This window comes from Rhinatrema bivittatum, chromosome 2 (assembly GCF_901001135.1).
Source record: "Rhinatrema bivittatum chromosome 2, aRhiBiv1.1, whole genome shotgun sequence".
Classification (NCBI taxonomy): domain Eukaryota; kingdom Metazoa; phylum Chordata; class Amphibia; order Gymnophiona; family Rhinatrematidae; genus Rhinatrema; species Rhinatrema bivittatum.
Window position 1 is genome coordinate 264,009,688 of NC_042616.1, and position 17,125 is coordinate 264,026,812.

A 17,125-nucleotide genomic window follows, 5' to 3' on the forward strand; every position below is an offset into this window, starting at 1 on the left:
AGAAATATGAAGTACTGTTGCTTTAAGTTTTAGACCCAAACTGAGTGTGAGCTTGGCGGGGTGAGCAGAGCTCCTTGTTGCTGTGGACAGGCAGGGAGGTGCACTGCAAAGAAGCTTTGAGTTGATCTTGAACAAATGGATTTCAGCCTGATTTGAATTTGACAAAAAAACATCATATTTTCTTGCAGTTTGTTCTTAAGTGCCATCACGATATCATGTAAGTGTTGACTCCTGGTGACCCGATGGGCACACTTTCTCTCCAAATGACCCATCCCCAACTACTCCTGAAAGTTGCTGCCCAGACATATTGGTGCTTCCTTGATCCCATCTATCCACTTTGTTCTTTTTGTCTTCCACGTTCCCTGTTTCTTTCCATGTTAACTGAGCATCTGCTCTACTCCATGCTTTGTCTGCATCACAGCCAGAATTTTTCTACAGTGGATCTCATCATAATCCATGCAGATCCGCTGTGTGTCTGTGGAAAGGCACCGATCCACTGTAAATTTAGTTAGTAATCCCTGCTTTTTGGAAATGAGAAAGGTTCATGAATGAATGTGATAAACTTGTGGATTGTACACAGCTTCGATGGCCTACTTTGCGAGCCTCTTGTTTAAACGTTCACCCGTTCTTGCTGCTGGAGATAGCAATAGAATGCTCAGAGGCAGGGACGGTTGTATAAAGAGGCAGGGTGAGGCGGCCACTTCAGGTGGCAGAATTTTGAGGCGGCAAAAAATGCCCCTGCAGCGTCTGCCTCATCTTAATGCTTCACTTTACCAGAGTGGCCGGCACACATTTAAGAAAGCATCATGAGCAGCATCCCAGGTCACCGCCTCGTGCTACACAGCTTCACTGAGCATGCGGCAGGGCTGAAGCCAAGGTGCGACGACATGTCCTCTTGCCTTGCAGCTTCGTCATGCCACTACGCAGGATATAAGTTTAAAAAAAAAAAGGTTAATGCTACGGGCATGGCAGTGTTATTATTTTTAAAAGTTCATGGGCAGCATTTCATCGGTCAGCTGCAGATATTTCCCCGCAGTGGTGTACCGAGGGAGGGAGCAGATGGGGGCACTGATGGTCGATAGAAAGGCCCATAAGGCCGTCGGTGGACCTCATCCCACCTGCAGTTGAGCAGGGAATTATTGCTGCTATGCTGTGCCAGCGCACAGCAGGAAGATGGGCAGGGCCATAGTGGAGCTCATCCCACCACAGCTCAAAGAAAAAGGTCATGTCCAAACGCTGCTCCTCTTCAGTACGCAGCCAATGCTGCTCCTCCTCCTTCCTGCAAGCACGGCCCCAGAAGAAAAACGTTGCTGGAGCCATGCGGGCAGGAAGGAGGAGGAGCAGCATCGGCCACGTACTGAAGAGGAGCAGCGTTTGTGACGCCTCATGGCGGCCCAAGAAGAGGAGGCCCAGCAGCAGGGCCACCACAAAGCCCATCCTGCAGCGACCCGCGAAGAGGTAGCCCAGAGGTGTGAGAGAGATTGAGGCCCTGTAGAGTGTATGTGTTTATGAGAGTGAGCTGAGAGATTGTGTGTTTGTGAGATTGAATAAAGAGACTGTGTGCGGGAGTGAGAGCCTGAATGTTCGGAGAGACAGCATGCGAGAGCCTAAGTGTGTGTGAGAGACATCATGTGACAGTGAGAGCCTGTGTGTTTCAGTAAGACAGCATGTGAAAGAGAGAGATAGTGTTATGTATGTATGACAGTGAGCATGTGAGAGTGAGAGCTGTGTGCGTGAGACAGCATGTGAGAGTGAGAGAGCATGTGTGTATGCATGAGAGTGAGACAGCATGGGAAAGAGACAATGTGTATGTATGTATGAAAGAGAACATGCGAGAGTGAGAGCTGTGTATGCGTGAGACAGCATGTGAGTGTGAAAGCCTGTGCATGTGTGAGAGACAGCATGTGAGAATGAGACCCTGAGTTCATGTTTGAGGGAAGAAGGGAAGGTGACAGATGGAGAGAGAAGAAACAGAAAAGAAGACCCTGTAAAAGGAATTGGCAAAAAAAAAAAAGAAAGGGAAAGTGGAAAAAAAGCCTGTGACCAACTGATTAGAAAACCAAGATCAGCCAGCAAAGGTAAAAAAAAAAAAAATAGTTTTTAGTGATTGGCATATGTTATCTTTGGGAATGTGCAAAAGCAGCACTTTCTGTATGCCAATCTCGCAATTTACAAGATCAGCATGGAGGAACTGGAAGCCTGCACATTTTTAATACTGCAGGACCTGCACAGAAGAGGCAACAAAATGGTCTTCAGGGCCAGTAGCAGCTATCTGCGCCTCCCCAATTGCCATGAGGCAGTAATGACAGCGATTGCAGAGGAACGAGAGAGACTCAGAGGTTGCTGGCAAAAGAAAAAGAGGAGGTCTGCCTTCAGTGGATGCATGTGTATGAATAGGAGTGTGTGTGTGTGTGTGTGTGTGTGTGTGTGTGTGTGTGTGTGTGTGAATGAATGGGTGACTGCCTGAGGGTGTGTGTGTGATAATGAGTTGGTGCCTGCCTGGGGATCTGTGTGTGTGAGAGAATGAATGTGTGCATGCCTGGGGTGCAGCAAGGGACAGTGTGAGAATGAATGGGAGCCTGCCTGGGTGTCAGTGTGTGTATGTGGAAGCTGCCTGGAGGTCTGTGTGTGTGTGTGTGTGTGTGAGAATGAATGAAAGCTTGCTTGGGTGTGTTTGTGTTTATGTGAGAGAGCCAATAAGAGTGAGAGCATGTGTGTGTATGAGAGAATCCAGGGGAGGAAGAGCTTGTGTGTGGAGGGTGGGGAGAGAGAGAGATTCTTAGGGCCTGAGAATGTGTCTGAGTCTGTGAGAGAGAGAGTTTGTGGATGTGTATAAAAGCATGTATGTGTGTGTATGGGACAATGAGTGAGAGAGAATGGACATGCGAGTGTTGCGTTCGTGCCTGTTCTCGCCCTCGCTCTCTACCTTTGCGGCAACTCCCTTCGGCTCTGATGGGCAGATGCTGCCGCGGCTTCTCCTTGCCGCTTCTTCCCCGGGCTGGCCTGATGCTGCGGATCTGCTATGTTCCTGATGACGTAAGGGCGCGCGCGCTCCAGAGTTTGTACCGGCAAGGGCGCGAACCTCGGGGGGCGTCCCCCCGTAGTGACGTCATCCACTTCCAACTTAAAAGGTCTTTGTTTGCTACTATGAATCGAGTTAGCAAGGAGAAATCTTTCTCTGCTGCTCTGTCTCCACAAACTTACCAAGGGGTACCCGCTCCTCAGGGGCCCTGCTCTCTCTTCTTGATTTCAGACTGCTAGACGGGATCCGGTACTCGCTCCTCGAGGGCCTACGTCCCTGAATGCTCAGAAGACTCTTTACTGCCTGGAAGCGATCGCAGACGTGAACACTGTGAGTTCTATTACAGATAGGAACCGGTACTCGCTCCATGAGGGCCTATGTTCCTAATCTCTGAAGACTCCCTTCTGTCTAAGACGTTATCGCAGGTACGGAGATCGTGAGTTACTATTGCAGATAGGAATCGGTACTCGTGCCACGAGGGCCCATGCTCCTAAAACCCTTCATAGACTCTCTTCTATCTCAGAAGCTATCGCATACCTATTTCTGGTATATTACTATTACATTACTATGTTCGCCTGTTGTTAAGCTTTTATGTTTGCCTGTTGTTAAGCTTTTTATGTTCGCCTGTTTGTTAAGCTACATTTCTACGCTGCTCTTGTGTTATCCCCCTCCCAGTTCTTTCTCCCTGTTAATATGTACTTTCAAACCTGCTGTTCAAATGTAAACTGGTATGATGTCCCTACTAATACCGGTATATAAAAGTCTCTAAATAAATAAATAAATAAATAACTAAATAAATAAATAAATAAATAAATACAGATTGCAGATAGGAACCGGTACTCACTCCACAAGGGCCTATGTTCCTATAACTCTCCAAAGACTTTCTTCCATTCCAGAAGCCATCTCATACACAGATATTGTGAGTTCTTATTCCAGACTGCATATAGGAACCAGTACTCGCCTACGGCTCCTGTTCCTGAATATACTGAAGACTCTCTGTTGCATGGAAGCCATTACAGATATCTACAATTGTGAGTGAATCATCTACTACTGGTTATGTAGCCAGGATACCCTGTCTACTCACTACCTATAGTCTCTCTCTACAGCTCAGCAACCCAGAGATCGCAGTTCCAGTATCTGAGGGACTTCAGCCCTGCTGGACATATCAACTCACTACTGCCACCTCTGGTGGTTCTACTTCCTGTCTAATAAAGAACTATTTGTGTTTGTCTCCATACTCCAGCCTAGCCGGTGGTCCCTCTCAGGATATCCTCCTGGGGGCGCTGTCATCTACCATTGGCCCAAGGATTCACCAATTTTCACTAAGTGTTTATTCCTTACACTACTAGAGCGGTATCATACAGACTGCCACACTGTGGGAGCCAACCCACAACAGATCATTGACCCCACCTACGGAGTATTACAGATTGTTAGCTCCTCCCCTTGAGGGAGCAGCCTTGATCAGATTACTCAATCCTCCCCTCTGGAGGAGGTGATCCATAACAGATAGAAGTTATTCTATTTATCAATAGTTTTGAAATATTCTTTTATTAGTATGGTTTTACTATTATAATTGATGCTTTATGTTTCTTGATTGTATTTGTTTTATGAGGAATGGTGGTTCTATTTTCTATTTTTCCATTGTTATACAAAGAGTCTGGCTTCTTGGGGTTTCCATTACAGTTTTTGCCTAATTTATGATCCTTTATTCTGTATTTGGTGAGGGTCTGTCTCTACTCTGTGTGTGTGACTAAGATGATAGATTCTGCTAGCTTGTAGTGTCTGTGTAGGGATCTATAGCAATTGGGTTTGTTTTGTTTCCCTGGCAGGTGGTGTATTGGTATTCTAGGACCCAGTGTAATATTTACTCTGGGCAGGCAGGCAGGCAGGTGGGATACCATCCCTTGCCTCAGGCAGCAGATTGCCTTGAGCCGCCCCTGCTCGGGGTCTAAGCGTACTCCTATTTTCTACCACAGGACTTGCCAGCATTATTTCTGTTACTGCTAGCAGACATGACAGAATACTCATGTCAAGGAGGGTCAGCATCACTCCACTTTGGTTGGGGTAGTTGAGAAAAATACATTCCAGCAACATCAATGTAGATTAAGTGCCCTGCACATTATTTATTTAGGCATTTTATATACCATCATTCCAAAAGAAGATCACAACGGTTTACAATATGCACATTCATATTCATGGTCAACGATCACACACTGTGTGTCAACATTCACCTTCTAGTTCAAAACCACATCATATACACATTCTAGTTCATAATCATAAGACTTGCCAAAAGTCCAGCGGGGGTCCGGGAGCGATCTTCAAAATGCCAATCTTCAAAAATGCCAATCTTCAAAAAGGCGCCGGGAGGGTGGGGGATTTGTCTTAAAGGTTCGGGGTGGGTTTTAGGGTTTTTTTGGTGTGCCGGCGCTACCTTTGTGTGCCGGCGCTACCTTTGCCCTCACTATGTCATACGGGCGAGTCGCCCGTATGACATAGTGAGGGCAAAGGTCGCACCGGCGCCATTTTGAAGATTGGCAATACGGCCCACGTGCAGGAGGTCGCTCCCGGACCCCCGCTGGACTTTTGGCAAGTCTTGTGGGGGTCAGGAGGCCCCCCAAGCTGGCCTCCTGACCCCAGTGGGGGTCCGGGGGCGATCTCCTGCACGCGTGACGTCGGGAGCCAGGAACCAAAATGGCGCCGGCGCTACCTTTGCCCTGTCACATGATAAGGGCAAAGGGCCACCGGCGCCATTTCTCTTAACGCAGCCGTGGCCAGAGAGAGGGAGATCGCGCTGGGACCCCCCACTGGACCCCAGGTAATTTAAAACATTTTGGGGGGGTTCGGGAGGGTGGGGGATTTGTTTTAAAGGTTCGGGGTGGGTTTTAGGGTTTTTTTGGTGTGCCGGTTTTCCCGCCCTCCCCCGATTTACGATTTTTAACGATTTAAAAAAAAACAAAAAACACGACGATCAGATTTCCCTCCCCCCCCCCAGCCAAAATCGATCATTAAGACGATCGATCACACGATTCACATCCCTAATTGTTAATGTTGTTAACCTACAGGCTGGGTGGCCTGGTGGTGTCCATCTTGCTTGTTGGTGGCGGATCCACTGTGGGTTGGTTGCTTTCTTATGTTTGGCTTGAGCTACTGGTTGTTACTTGTAATAAAGCTGTGGCCTGTTTAGAAAATGCCATACTGGGTCAGACCAAGGGTCCATCAAGCCCAGCATCCTGTTTCCAACAGTGGCCAATCCCACTCAGTTGTATGTGTATTTATTGTGATGATCTTTGAAGGGGCAGGTGCAGAAGAAGCGTTAAGTCCTGGCTACCCATATTATATCTCTGGTACTGATGTAGCAGTTATCCACATATTGGTATTTTACATTGTCGTAAGCATTTCTAAAGAGCATGTTTTCAGTTCATGCTTGAAACTCTTTCTTTCTGTTATCTGACATATTGACTCTGGAAATGAGTTCCACAACTTGGGGGCCTGCTATGGAAAACATTTGGTCTCTTATATGCGTTAGGTGTATGTTCCAAGTGTAAGGTACCATTAGAAGTCCTTTGTTTTGTGATCTTAGGTCTCTCTGTGGTGTGTAGTGTTAAATTGTTACTTCTAATAAACATGGTTTAATATTGTCGATGATACTGAAAATTAGAGATACTTTATAATGAATTCTGGATTGTACAGGAAGCCAGTGCAGAGCAATCAGTGTAGGGGTGATGTGTGAATGTCCTTGTCCCTATCAAGGGAAGTAACTGTAGAGGATTTAGTAGACTTTAAGGGTAGACCTAATAGAAGGGAGTTGCAGTAGTCAAAGTTTGAAAATATAAGTGTTTATAAGACAGTGGAAGTCCTGTATTGTTAGTTGTGCACCCAGGGCTTAAACCACTCCTCTACTAATGAGCAAGATTTTAGGGCTGATGATAAAGGTGATTGCACAAAAGTCATAACTATCTGTGACCTCATGCTTTTTCTTTACATACACACACGCGTATGTAAATGCATATATTAAGCGTATCCAGAACAATTCAGAAGCAATGCGCGTATTTTTGGCAGGGGTAACTGACGCCGTCCCCGCCTCTCTCGGATCGACCTGATTCTCTTGGCTTCTCTGCCTGCCATGGACACGAGCCTGACACCAAATGAATTGAATCTACAGAAAGGGCGGCGAAAGGCACCTGCGCCCTGACGTCGGTAACCCGTGGAAACGCGACGCATCCTGGCGCAATGCGCGACGGCTGCTCTCGGCAGCACGTCGCGCCCCACCTCCAGGCCCAAGTCACTTCCGCTCACGTGACAACGAAGCGGCCAATGAAAAGAGAAGAAGCAACAATCGCGTGTCTATTTTTACCATGGCAACCAACTCCATCTAATTACCCCCTTGTTCAGCCAGGTCCCGTCCTTTCTCTTCCGTGCTGCTGCTGCTGCTCCTCATCGACCATGGTAAGTAGCGGGCAGGTGAGGGAGGGTTCCTCCGGGCCCGAAGCTCCGCATAGCTCTCTCGCCTGACTCCCGATCTGTCTCTTGTGTTTTTTTTTTCTTCCCCTGCGCCGCAGGCCGAGCTTGGGCTGAACGAGCACCATCAGAGCGAGGTGGTCAGCTACATGCGCTTCGCCCGCTCCAAGCGCGCCCTGCGGCTGAAGACGGTGGATTCCTGCTTCCATGACCTGAAGGAGAGCAGGTAAAACAAAGAAAGGGAGTAACGAGGGCATTTGTCATCCCCAGGCTCTTTGCCGGAGCGAAAATACAGGACCGCTTCTACCAAGTCACCTTTTGTTTCATTTTTTTTTTAACCGGATTGTTTAATTCTCTTGCTTTGGCAGCAGTTACATTATTGTGCCCCCCCCCCCCCCATTGGGGACAGGTAGCAGGATGGTACAGCCACCCCCCCCCCTTCCAAACACACATTTTATGGCAGGTTCTCAGTTTATGTCAAGAAGTGATTGTCCTCCGCTCAAAACGCAGACCCTGCTCCTTAGACTGAAAGCCATTCTCTGTTTTCACTGCACATCAAATAAAACAGTTCTTTTTTTGTGTGTGTCTGTGGCTTATACCTACTTATTTTTCTGATATAGTTTTTTTAATGCAGTGTGCTTGCACAAATAAAAATACACCAAGACTTAGGTCGGGAGCTGACACCATGTGCTGATGTTTGCTCCAAAAAGTCTCCTCTGCATTGTATAACTATCACTTTGTTGGAAAACTGCTTTAAATATTTTTCTAGGGAGCTAATCATCTTGGTGTACAGGCATAGTACAATCTTACATGAAGTATGTATAGGGGTAGGTAGACCACAGTGACTATGCCTCTCTTAAATATCCTTAGCACTGAAGACTGTAGCACCTTTTTGATTAGCAAATCTGTTTTATATGTAAATTTGAAAAAAGAAAAGGAAGCCACATAACACCACATCTTATCAAGCACAGAGGAAAACTGTATTGGAAAGCAAAAAAAAAAGTATTAACTGTGATAGAAATTAAAGGGATTACTGTACAATGTGTAGGTATTCAGCCAAGATATGAGTCCCTGACATTTTTTAATTTTTATATGTTCTCTTTTGTAGTATCCATCAAAGTGTTATAAAATGTAATCAATAAAGTGCAAAATATTTCATTTATTCTAGCCATGACTTTCACAGTTAAAATAGACAAAATATACTTCCCAAATGCCATCTTGTATAAAATTGAAGAAACACCAACATGGTGGCAATCAAGGGTGATAGCACAAGCCAGAAACTAAAATTGAAAAATTATGGGATGATACCTTTTAGTGTCATTACATCTTCCAGAGGATGATTTCAGATGCTATAATTGAAAAAGCATCAAATGATAACCTGGCAGATAGTAAAAACATCACTCCAAAGAGTAACTTTAAATAGCAGCACGGACTGTGTTTCAGCGTTTAGTATGTGTGAAATATGTTCAGAAACAATCAGTGAATAATTTTACAAATATAATTCCAAAATTAACCTAACAAATTTGCTTCAAAAAGCAACGCAGTTCCCCATGAATCTTTACTGTTCATGAAAGTTACTGGCGTCAGAATATAACAATTGGAAACAAAGGAATTGACTAGATAAATATTCTTTCAGTTTCCTTGTATGTAGAAATGTATTGCTATCCAATGCATTACAATATATTGATCTACATAATTTTAATTACCATCTTCTAATAAAATTATTAAGAGGGTATTTCCTCTTAATAAATTCAGCCACTCGTGGAATAGAATCAACTCTGATACATTAATGATGTTTTGGCATCTTAAGGATATCTTTTCCATAATAAAAGTAGGCCAGTAAAAGCAGTAGAAGTCAAGAACTATTTCAAAATCAGAAACATAAAAATTAGTAATATCAGGAGCCATTGTAGTTTTCATTCATATACCTTTTTTAACTAGGCGTGGTCAAACATTTTGGCCTCAGGGTGACAGTGAGGTATAGTATTGCGTGCTGTACCAACATTACAAATTAGCAATAACACCATCCTGTGGAAGTCCAAGGACACGAAGAGAGTGATTCCACCAGAGATTCAAGGGGTGCCAGTTACAAGGGGGGAGGTCCTCTCCAGAGTTCTGTGCTGAAGCTCCTTTGAAGCATTAGTAGACTTGATTCCATCCTGATGCTCCTCCAGCATGCTGAATCTTGAGACAGATAAAGGACCGACAGGCTTCCTTTTTAAGAGCCAGTTGTGGCCCACAGACCATAGTTTGTCCATCTCCGTCTTAATCTGAAGATAGTAAAAACCTTCAAAATAAAAATACAGTAATTATTGGACAATGCAATAAAACAATGCAGTTGCTGTTAGATCACAAACACATGGTAAACAAGTAAGCTTCTGGAGGAGCCTACTTTCCAGGACATATGCATCTACAAAAATATGTAGATCTGATTAAAAAAGAAAATAAATCACTCCTTAATCCTCATGCCCCCTCTGACATGTCCTGAAAATCTGGTGGGTATAACAGATAAAGCACAAAGGTGAATGGAATGCACACAAGTTCACCCTCCCCCCACCCCCAATGCCATAAGCCCAGAAAGTAGGATAAAATACACTGGTGGGAACACATGATTATACATACCTAAGCTCAATATTTGATTCACTTGCACGTGATATGTAAACTTGTCTCTGGGACTGGATTTTCTAACATGGTGTACTGTACAGTAATCATGTAAAATTTTTAAAATGTGTAGAGAAGTTATTAAAATATATATGGTTGCAGTTAAAGCAGTGACATTAGCAAATAAAAATACTGGGCAGTTAAAGTAAAATCTTGTAGATTTTCCATTTTCTTTCTGCTGTCTATTTCATTCTTGAGATACAGTAGAAATGTTTAAAGTTCCTGAGAGATCCTGCTGCCCCCCACTTTTCTGAATCTGAGTAAGTTCTGCTGTGGCTGTGTTAAGCATTAACTGCAGTATCTACGGCTGCAATATTTTATTTTATAGTGTTAATCACCTCCAGAATACATAGAAGAAATGACTCAAATTCAAGGAAATAAAATCTGTGGTGCTCTCATCTGATGATCGCTTGTGATCTATTAATACCTCTGGAGGGACTACCAAAATGTCAGTCTCTCCCACCCTGAGCTTGAAGTTCAGAGTCTCATGTGACTGGGCATGCCATTAGTAAGGAGTCCCCTTGCTTAGAACAGACTGGATCCTTCTGATATGCTGTAGTCTTCCCTCCCCCTTCCCCCCCCCCCCCCCATAGCCCCCACTATAGAATATGCTGCTCTTGGGATCTGGCTATGAGGGATCCATAACAGGTCTATCTAACTAGAGAGAGACAGCCTAGTCTCTAATCTTTTTACCTTATTACTGTACCAAGTTTTCCAGAGACTTCTTTCTCTCCTCAGTCCCTCTTCAATATGCATACAGGATTCCTGTCAGGATTTTGAGGGTGACAGTGAGGTGTGAACCAGCAGGAGAGGCAGAAGTGCATTGTTCATTTGTACTTGATAATGACCTTCCCTAAGGGAGCTTTGGTGACCTGCTTGCTCTGTATTATTGTAAGAAACATTGCAGCATCTCCTTCATTCACTAGGTCACCTTTCTCTTGAAGAGAAAAGGTCCAGACAGGGCCTCTCTTGTTATTTCAAATTGCCCCACAGGGTTGGAGGAACTGTGATATGGGAAGCATTTGGTGTAATTTCCCCTCCTCCTCTGGAGGTAATCTTGTCTTCTTTCTCTTTTTCCAGTAGAAATGAGGCACAGTTTCAGCTTTTCCTCATCGGGCAACTTTTTCATCTCTTTAAGTAGTGAAATTGCTCTTTCTGCACATGTTTTGCAGTTGATATCCTTCCTGTAGTATTGGGCCCAGAACTGTACTGCTGATCCAAGAGCCACATACAATGGCAAGATGCCATATCCTTATTCCTCATGTCTGTGCCTTGATTAGACACATCTGCATTCACCCTGTTGGTGTCTGATGTCTAATTCTGAATGCTCATGCCCTTAAATTGAAAATTAGCATTTGATTTAGGGTGTTTATTGAAAGTTTTTTGTCCTGTATGTTTGTCTTGATTAAATTGTAAGCTCTACAGAGAAGGAAATGTCTCTTTTTTATGTGTATGTCATCTAGTAATGCTATAGAAAGAGTTGTAGTAGTTAAGTAAAGGTTATAGATGAAAACTGCTTTTTTTTCCCCCTTGCTAAGCACTCTAGTATAATTTTCTAGTTAGAATATTGGTTTATCCTGCCAGTATATATCTCATGTCTGCTCTTTTTGCCATTGCTCAGGCTGGTAGAGGAGACTTACACAATGGACGAGGTGTCTGACATGCTGGATGGCTTGCAGACTGTTGTTCACAGCGAGGTGGAGTCTGAGCTCATCAACACTGCACACACAAATGTGCTGCTCCTTCGCCAGCTCTTTTCTCAGGCTGAAAAGTGGTACCTGAAGCTCCAAACAGACATTTCTGAGCTGGAAAACCGGTAATGTATCTGGTATACTAACGCACAGAGGCCTTTAACTGAATGTTGTTATGTTTGCAGCCTTAAAGGGGAGCCAGGCTAGATGTGTGTGTCGGATATCACTTGACTGAAGCTGTGCTGAATATATAGGAGAAGAGACGGCTGAGGGGGGATATGATAGAGGTGTTTAAAATCATGAGAGGTCTAGAACGGGTAGATGTGAATTGGTTATTTATTCTTTTGGATAATAGAAGGACTAGAGGGCACTCCATGAAGTTAGCATGTGGCACATTTAAAACTAATTGGAAAAAGTTCTTTTTCACTCAGCGCACAATTAAACTCTGGAATTTGTTGCCAGAAGATGTGGTTAGTGCAGTTAGTGTAGCTATGTTTAAAAAAAGGATTGGATAAGTTCTTGGAGAAGAAGTCCATTACCTGCTATTAATTAAGTTGACTTAGAAAATAGCCACTACTATTACTAGCAACGGTAACATGGGATAGACTTAGTCTTTGGGTACTTGCCAGGTTCTTATGGCCTGGATTGGCCACTGTTGGAAACAAGATGCTGGGCTTGATGGACCCTTGGTCTGACCCAGTATGGCATGTTCTTAAGGTATTTTCTCATAGGTACAAACTTGTAGAAAAATCAGGCCCATATTGGTGTCTAACGCAGAATCATGTAGCTGCGCACTCTAAAGATATCCAAACTGAGTATGACTTGCATGGGGTGGGAGGGATAGAGAAGTACAGAAAAGGGAAGCTATAGAGCTACGTGCAATTTACAGGAGCACAACCTTTTACCAGATTTTGACCTCTGGTGGATGCATAATGTTTTGTAGTACAGCAATATGTGTGGTTGAGAATTTCATAGCCAGTTTGGGCCAGTTATTGCTTTTGAAATTTGTTTCCTTCTCTTCCAGACTGAGGTTGCCCACTATGTTGATTTCCAATAAAAACAATAACTGTTGAGTAAGAGAACCACGTGAGCAGGCTGTGTAATGTCATGGCGAAAGCAGGGTAAAGCAGGAAAATGCGCCATTCTGTAGCCACTTCTAAGTTGCCTTCCCAGAGCTGGTAATGAATATTCATACCGTGTTCTTATGCATTGTAGGTGCTGCCCATGGCTTCGTGGCAATATTGTGCTACTGCTGCTATGTGCAAGACTTATGTTGGAATCCCAAGCTGGGGATCTTCCCAGAGTCTGTGACAGAGGTGAAAGACTTGTGTCAAAGCATAGCACCTCATTAACAGAGGGAACATGTCCATCATGATTACTGTGGGAGTGACTAGGAAAGGCTGCATTGCCTTTTGATGGTGATCAGCTGAGTTGCCTGTGAAACAGCTGCACACCATTGTCTCCCCTGTCTGTGCACTGAGCCAGGCACTGTCAATGGCCCAGTGCTAAAAATGCAGGGACTGGTGGTGTGTATGGGCAGGCAGCTTGAAGAAGCAGCAAAGTTAGCGGGCGAGAAGAGACTATAAAAAGCAAAGAAAGAGACAGCCGTAGGGTGAGCAGAATTGGGGGAAGAAAAGAAGAGAATGAAATGGGGAGGGAGTTGAGTAAAGAGGAGAGAAAAATCAGAAGCAAGTGCTGAAGATGTGGAAAATCGACTCCAGCAAAATGAAGGCGACTTGGAGTGTATAATGATAAATAGAATGGTGGGTGGGGCAGGGGAAGAAAGAGATGATGATAAACGCATGGGCTGTTCCATGGCTTAGGCCGTAGTGCTGTATGGAATAGCACAACAGACTCTGCTTTTGAGTGTGCTGTCCCAGCTACCATGGAAAGCCGTGTATGTTACGATTCCTCCCGTAGCTGGAGCCACAGGAGGCCTCTCACCTTTCTCTGGAGGCCACGCCGAAGCCGGGGCCTCGCCTGAACTGGCTTTCCGGATTTTGCTTTATGGCCTGGGAGGCCTTCAATGTCTTCAGGGCCTGCCTGAGGCCTGCTCCAGTCTCAGCTTAGACTTTCTGGTTTGGGCCCCGCCCTTCTCTCTAAGGGATCGGCCTGCAGCTTCTCTTTATACTTATAGGGCCAGCCAGGTGTGGCCCATCGGAACTCCTCCCAGGGAGTTGCCTGCTTTCTGGCCTATAAAAGGGCTTCACTTTCAGTTCTGCCTTGCCTTGCATCGGAGTTTCCTGCTCCTGGAAGTCTTGCCTTCCAGCGCTCCATCAGGTCCATGTTCTTCATTGGAGCTCCATGTCCTGTGTTACCTGTTTCTGATATTCCCATTCCAGTTCCGTTCCTGATGTCCGTGATCCTGTCCTGATACCTGCTACCCTTGGTTCCTTGTCGCCATCCTTCTTCATGTCCGCAGCTCAAGCCTCGAGAGGGACCCTCCTGCCTGAAGCCAAGTCCCGTCTTGGTCCTGTGTCTTGAACTCTGTTTCGCCCTCGGATACTTGAGCTTGCTCTGTCCATGCCTAAGACTGTTTGAACCTGCGCCGTCCTAGCGTGGTCCGCGACCAGCCACTGGTGGCTGTGTAGGGCGTGCCCCGGTGCAGGCCTCTTCAGTATCTTTGCCATGTTCCAGCCTCAGCCTGTCATACCTCGTCTAGAGTCTGCCTCACGTCCAGCGTGGTCCGTGACCAGTCCCATGGGTCCGCCCTGGGGTGGACTGAGTAGGGCGCGCTGCGTGGTAGGGCTCAACCCAGTACTTCGCTTGCTTCTGAATCCTTGTCTGAATTCCTTGAATACCTTGAACCTTGCCTCATTTGAGTCCTTGTCTTCAGTGCCTTGTTCCTATGTCTTCGTTTCCAGTGCCTTGTCCTGAGCCTTCGTTTGCCCTCGTCCGGAGTCCGGCCTGCTGCTTCTTGCCATTCCAGCGGCAGGTCCGAAAGGGCCGGGAACTGTCAGAGGACTGTTCATTACCAACATCATGATTGTTGTTTCCAGAAGCATGCAGGTCCGGCAGAGGGTTGGACTATCAGCTTCCACCCATGCTGGGACGTGCCTCGCCTACCCTCGATGCTTCTTGGAGTCGTCTGGGACTGTGCCGAGGCTCAAGGGCACACTATCCCCTTGAGTGGGACCGCTCCCTCAGCGCTCCCATAACTATGCAAGGCCTTCCATAACAGTGTGTATCTACAAGAGGAGCCCTTCCACATGTGCTCATGCAGTCAGTGCCTCTTTGTTCGCTCTTTATGCTAGCCAACAGCAACTCAGCCTGCCCAAGCATGGGGAGCCATGCAGTACATCAGGAAAGGGGACCCCAGAATTCAGCTGTGGGCAGACTTGAGCAGGTCCCTGGCTTTCACCAGCAGATGTTGATGGTTTAAAGAATAAATGGCAAGACTTTACTTACCGTTTTAAAGGCTTATTGTGACTTAACTTTTGGAGATAGCTGGACAAAACCTAATGTTTGAATATTTCCCGCCTCTTTCTGTTTTAAATGTTTATCCAGCCAGCTGTTATGGGAAATATTGTTGCCTAAAGTTAGTCGGATAATTACAAAAAAATAAAAATGGCCGAGCAGTGACCAATTTCCTCTTCAGCTCACTATATTAACAAATTGTAATGTGGGCTGAGTGACCTCCATACCACTCGCCAATATCATAACAAATTGTAAGGGATGAGTGGCACTGATCCACTCCTCTAATTCTTGACAGCAAGGCTTTATAAGAACATAAAATATGACAAGCTAATTCAGATCAAAAGTCTATTAAGCCCAGTTTCCTGTCTCCAGCAGTGGCCAATCCAGGTTGCAAGAACCCAGCAAAACCCAGAGTAGATTCTGCTTGCTGATTCCCAGAGGGAAATGGTGGCTTTCCAAAATCTGCCAGGCTTATAATAGTCTGTAAACGTTTTCTCTAGGAATTTGTCCAAACACCTTTTTAAACCCAGCCATGCAAGATTGCTTAACCATGTCCTCTGGCAACAAATTCCATAGTTTTATTTTTCACTGAGTGTGAAAAAAGTATTCTTGGATTTGTTTTAAATCTGCTACATGTTAGTTTCATGGAATGTCCCCTTGTCTTACTACAATTTGAGAGGTTAAATAACTGTTCCTTACCTGTTCCATCCCACACATCACTTTATAAACCTTTCATATCCCCTCTCAGCTGTCTTTTCCAAGCTGAAGAGCCCTTACTTATTTACTTATCTTCATAAGGGAGTCGTTGCATCCCCTTTATTATTTTTGTTGTCTTTTTTTTCCTTCTGCAGTGGGTTCATCCAGGACTACTAGAGTATAATATGCAGCTGGGTGAACAGGAAGTGGGTATAGGGGATTATCTCATGTGAGCAATTCATTAATCATAAATATCAACGTAGGGATTCTTCCATCTTTTCGATGGATTATGACATTTGAGGTGGTTAAAGTCCTTTTAGTACAATAAAATCTTCTTTCAGTAGATTGGATCTAGTACCAGTAAAAGTGGTTTAAGTGCTTTCAGCAGGTGGTTTTTCCTTTTTTTGCAAACCATAATGTAAATTTTTCAGTTGGAGAAGTCTTAATTCCTTAAGAATTAACAAAGGCAATGAGCAGACCATTTTCAAGAAAGGGTGGATGGGGAATATTGAGGAATCGATTATGTAGCTATCACCTTGTTTCAAATTTGTTGGTCTAAGATTATTGAGAAGTTTGGTTAACCAACAATTTGTGGAGATTTTAGCTCGTGCATGCTTTCCGTTCCATGCGATTAGGATCCCAGGAAGATTATAATATGGAAACCATGTTGATGAATAATATTTGGGGAGAGATGCTTTCCTCTTACAACTTGATCTTTCAGCCACGTTGATACTTTAGATCATGGCTTATTTTTAAAATGATCGGGGGAATTAGGTCGTCGAGGAATGTTGTTGGTATGGCTTATAACCTTCTTAACAGATGGGGCTTAATGATTTTTTTGGGGGGAGAGAACTTCTTTTAATGTTTGACCTCTAGTATAAGGGCTCTGTTTTGTCCTCATTCTGTTTAATATGTTCTTGGCACCGCTGGGCAAAGAAATTGGGGAAATTTGGAATCAAGTTCTATATGTTTTATGTACAGCATTCAGCTTCTCACCTATGTAACAACTAGCCAGAAAGGTTTCCACTATCTGCTAAATCCATGCTTGCACATGGTGGGCAGGATGGCTGTTACGCCATACATGGAAGCTAACCCCAGAGAAACCAACAGCATTGTGGCTGTCTAGGACTCAAATATGTTACTGCAGTTCATAGGTGTTCTTTGCCAGCAAAGGATGTGC

The 17,125-nt window shown here is 44.7% G+C and overlaps 1 protein-coding gene across 1 annotated transcript in view; it reads left to right on the forward strand.

The window, feature by feature from the left end:
- Positions 1-7,312: 7,312 nt before the first annotated feature.
- Positions 7,313-17,125, forward strand: part of LZTFL1 (leucine zipper transcription factor like 1) — a 77,140-nt gene continuing 67,327 nt past the window's right edge. Inside the window, exons 1-3 of the mRNA XM_029589460.1 lie at positions 7,313-7,468; positions 7,582-7,706; positions 11,763-11,957. Coding sequence (XP_029445320.1) covers positions 7,337-7,468; positions 7,582-7,706; positions 11,763-11,957 — 452 coding nt within the window. The 5' untranslated portion in view covers positions 7,313-7,336. The remainder of the gene's footprint in view (positions 7,469-7,581; positions 7,707-11,762; positions 11,958-17,125) is intronic.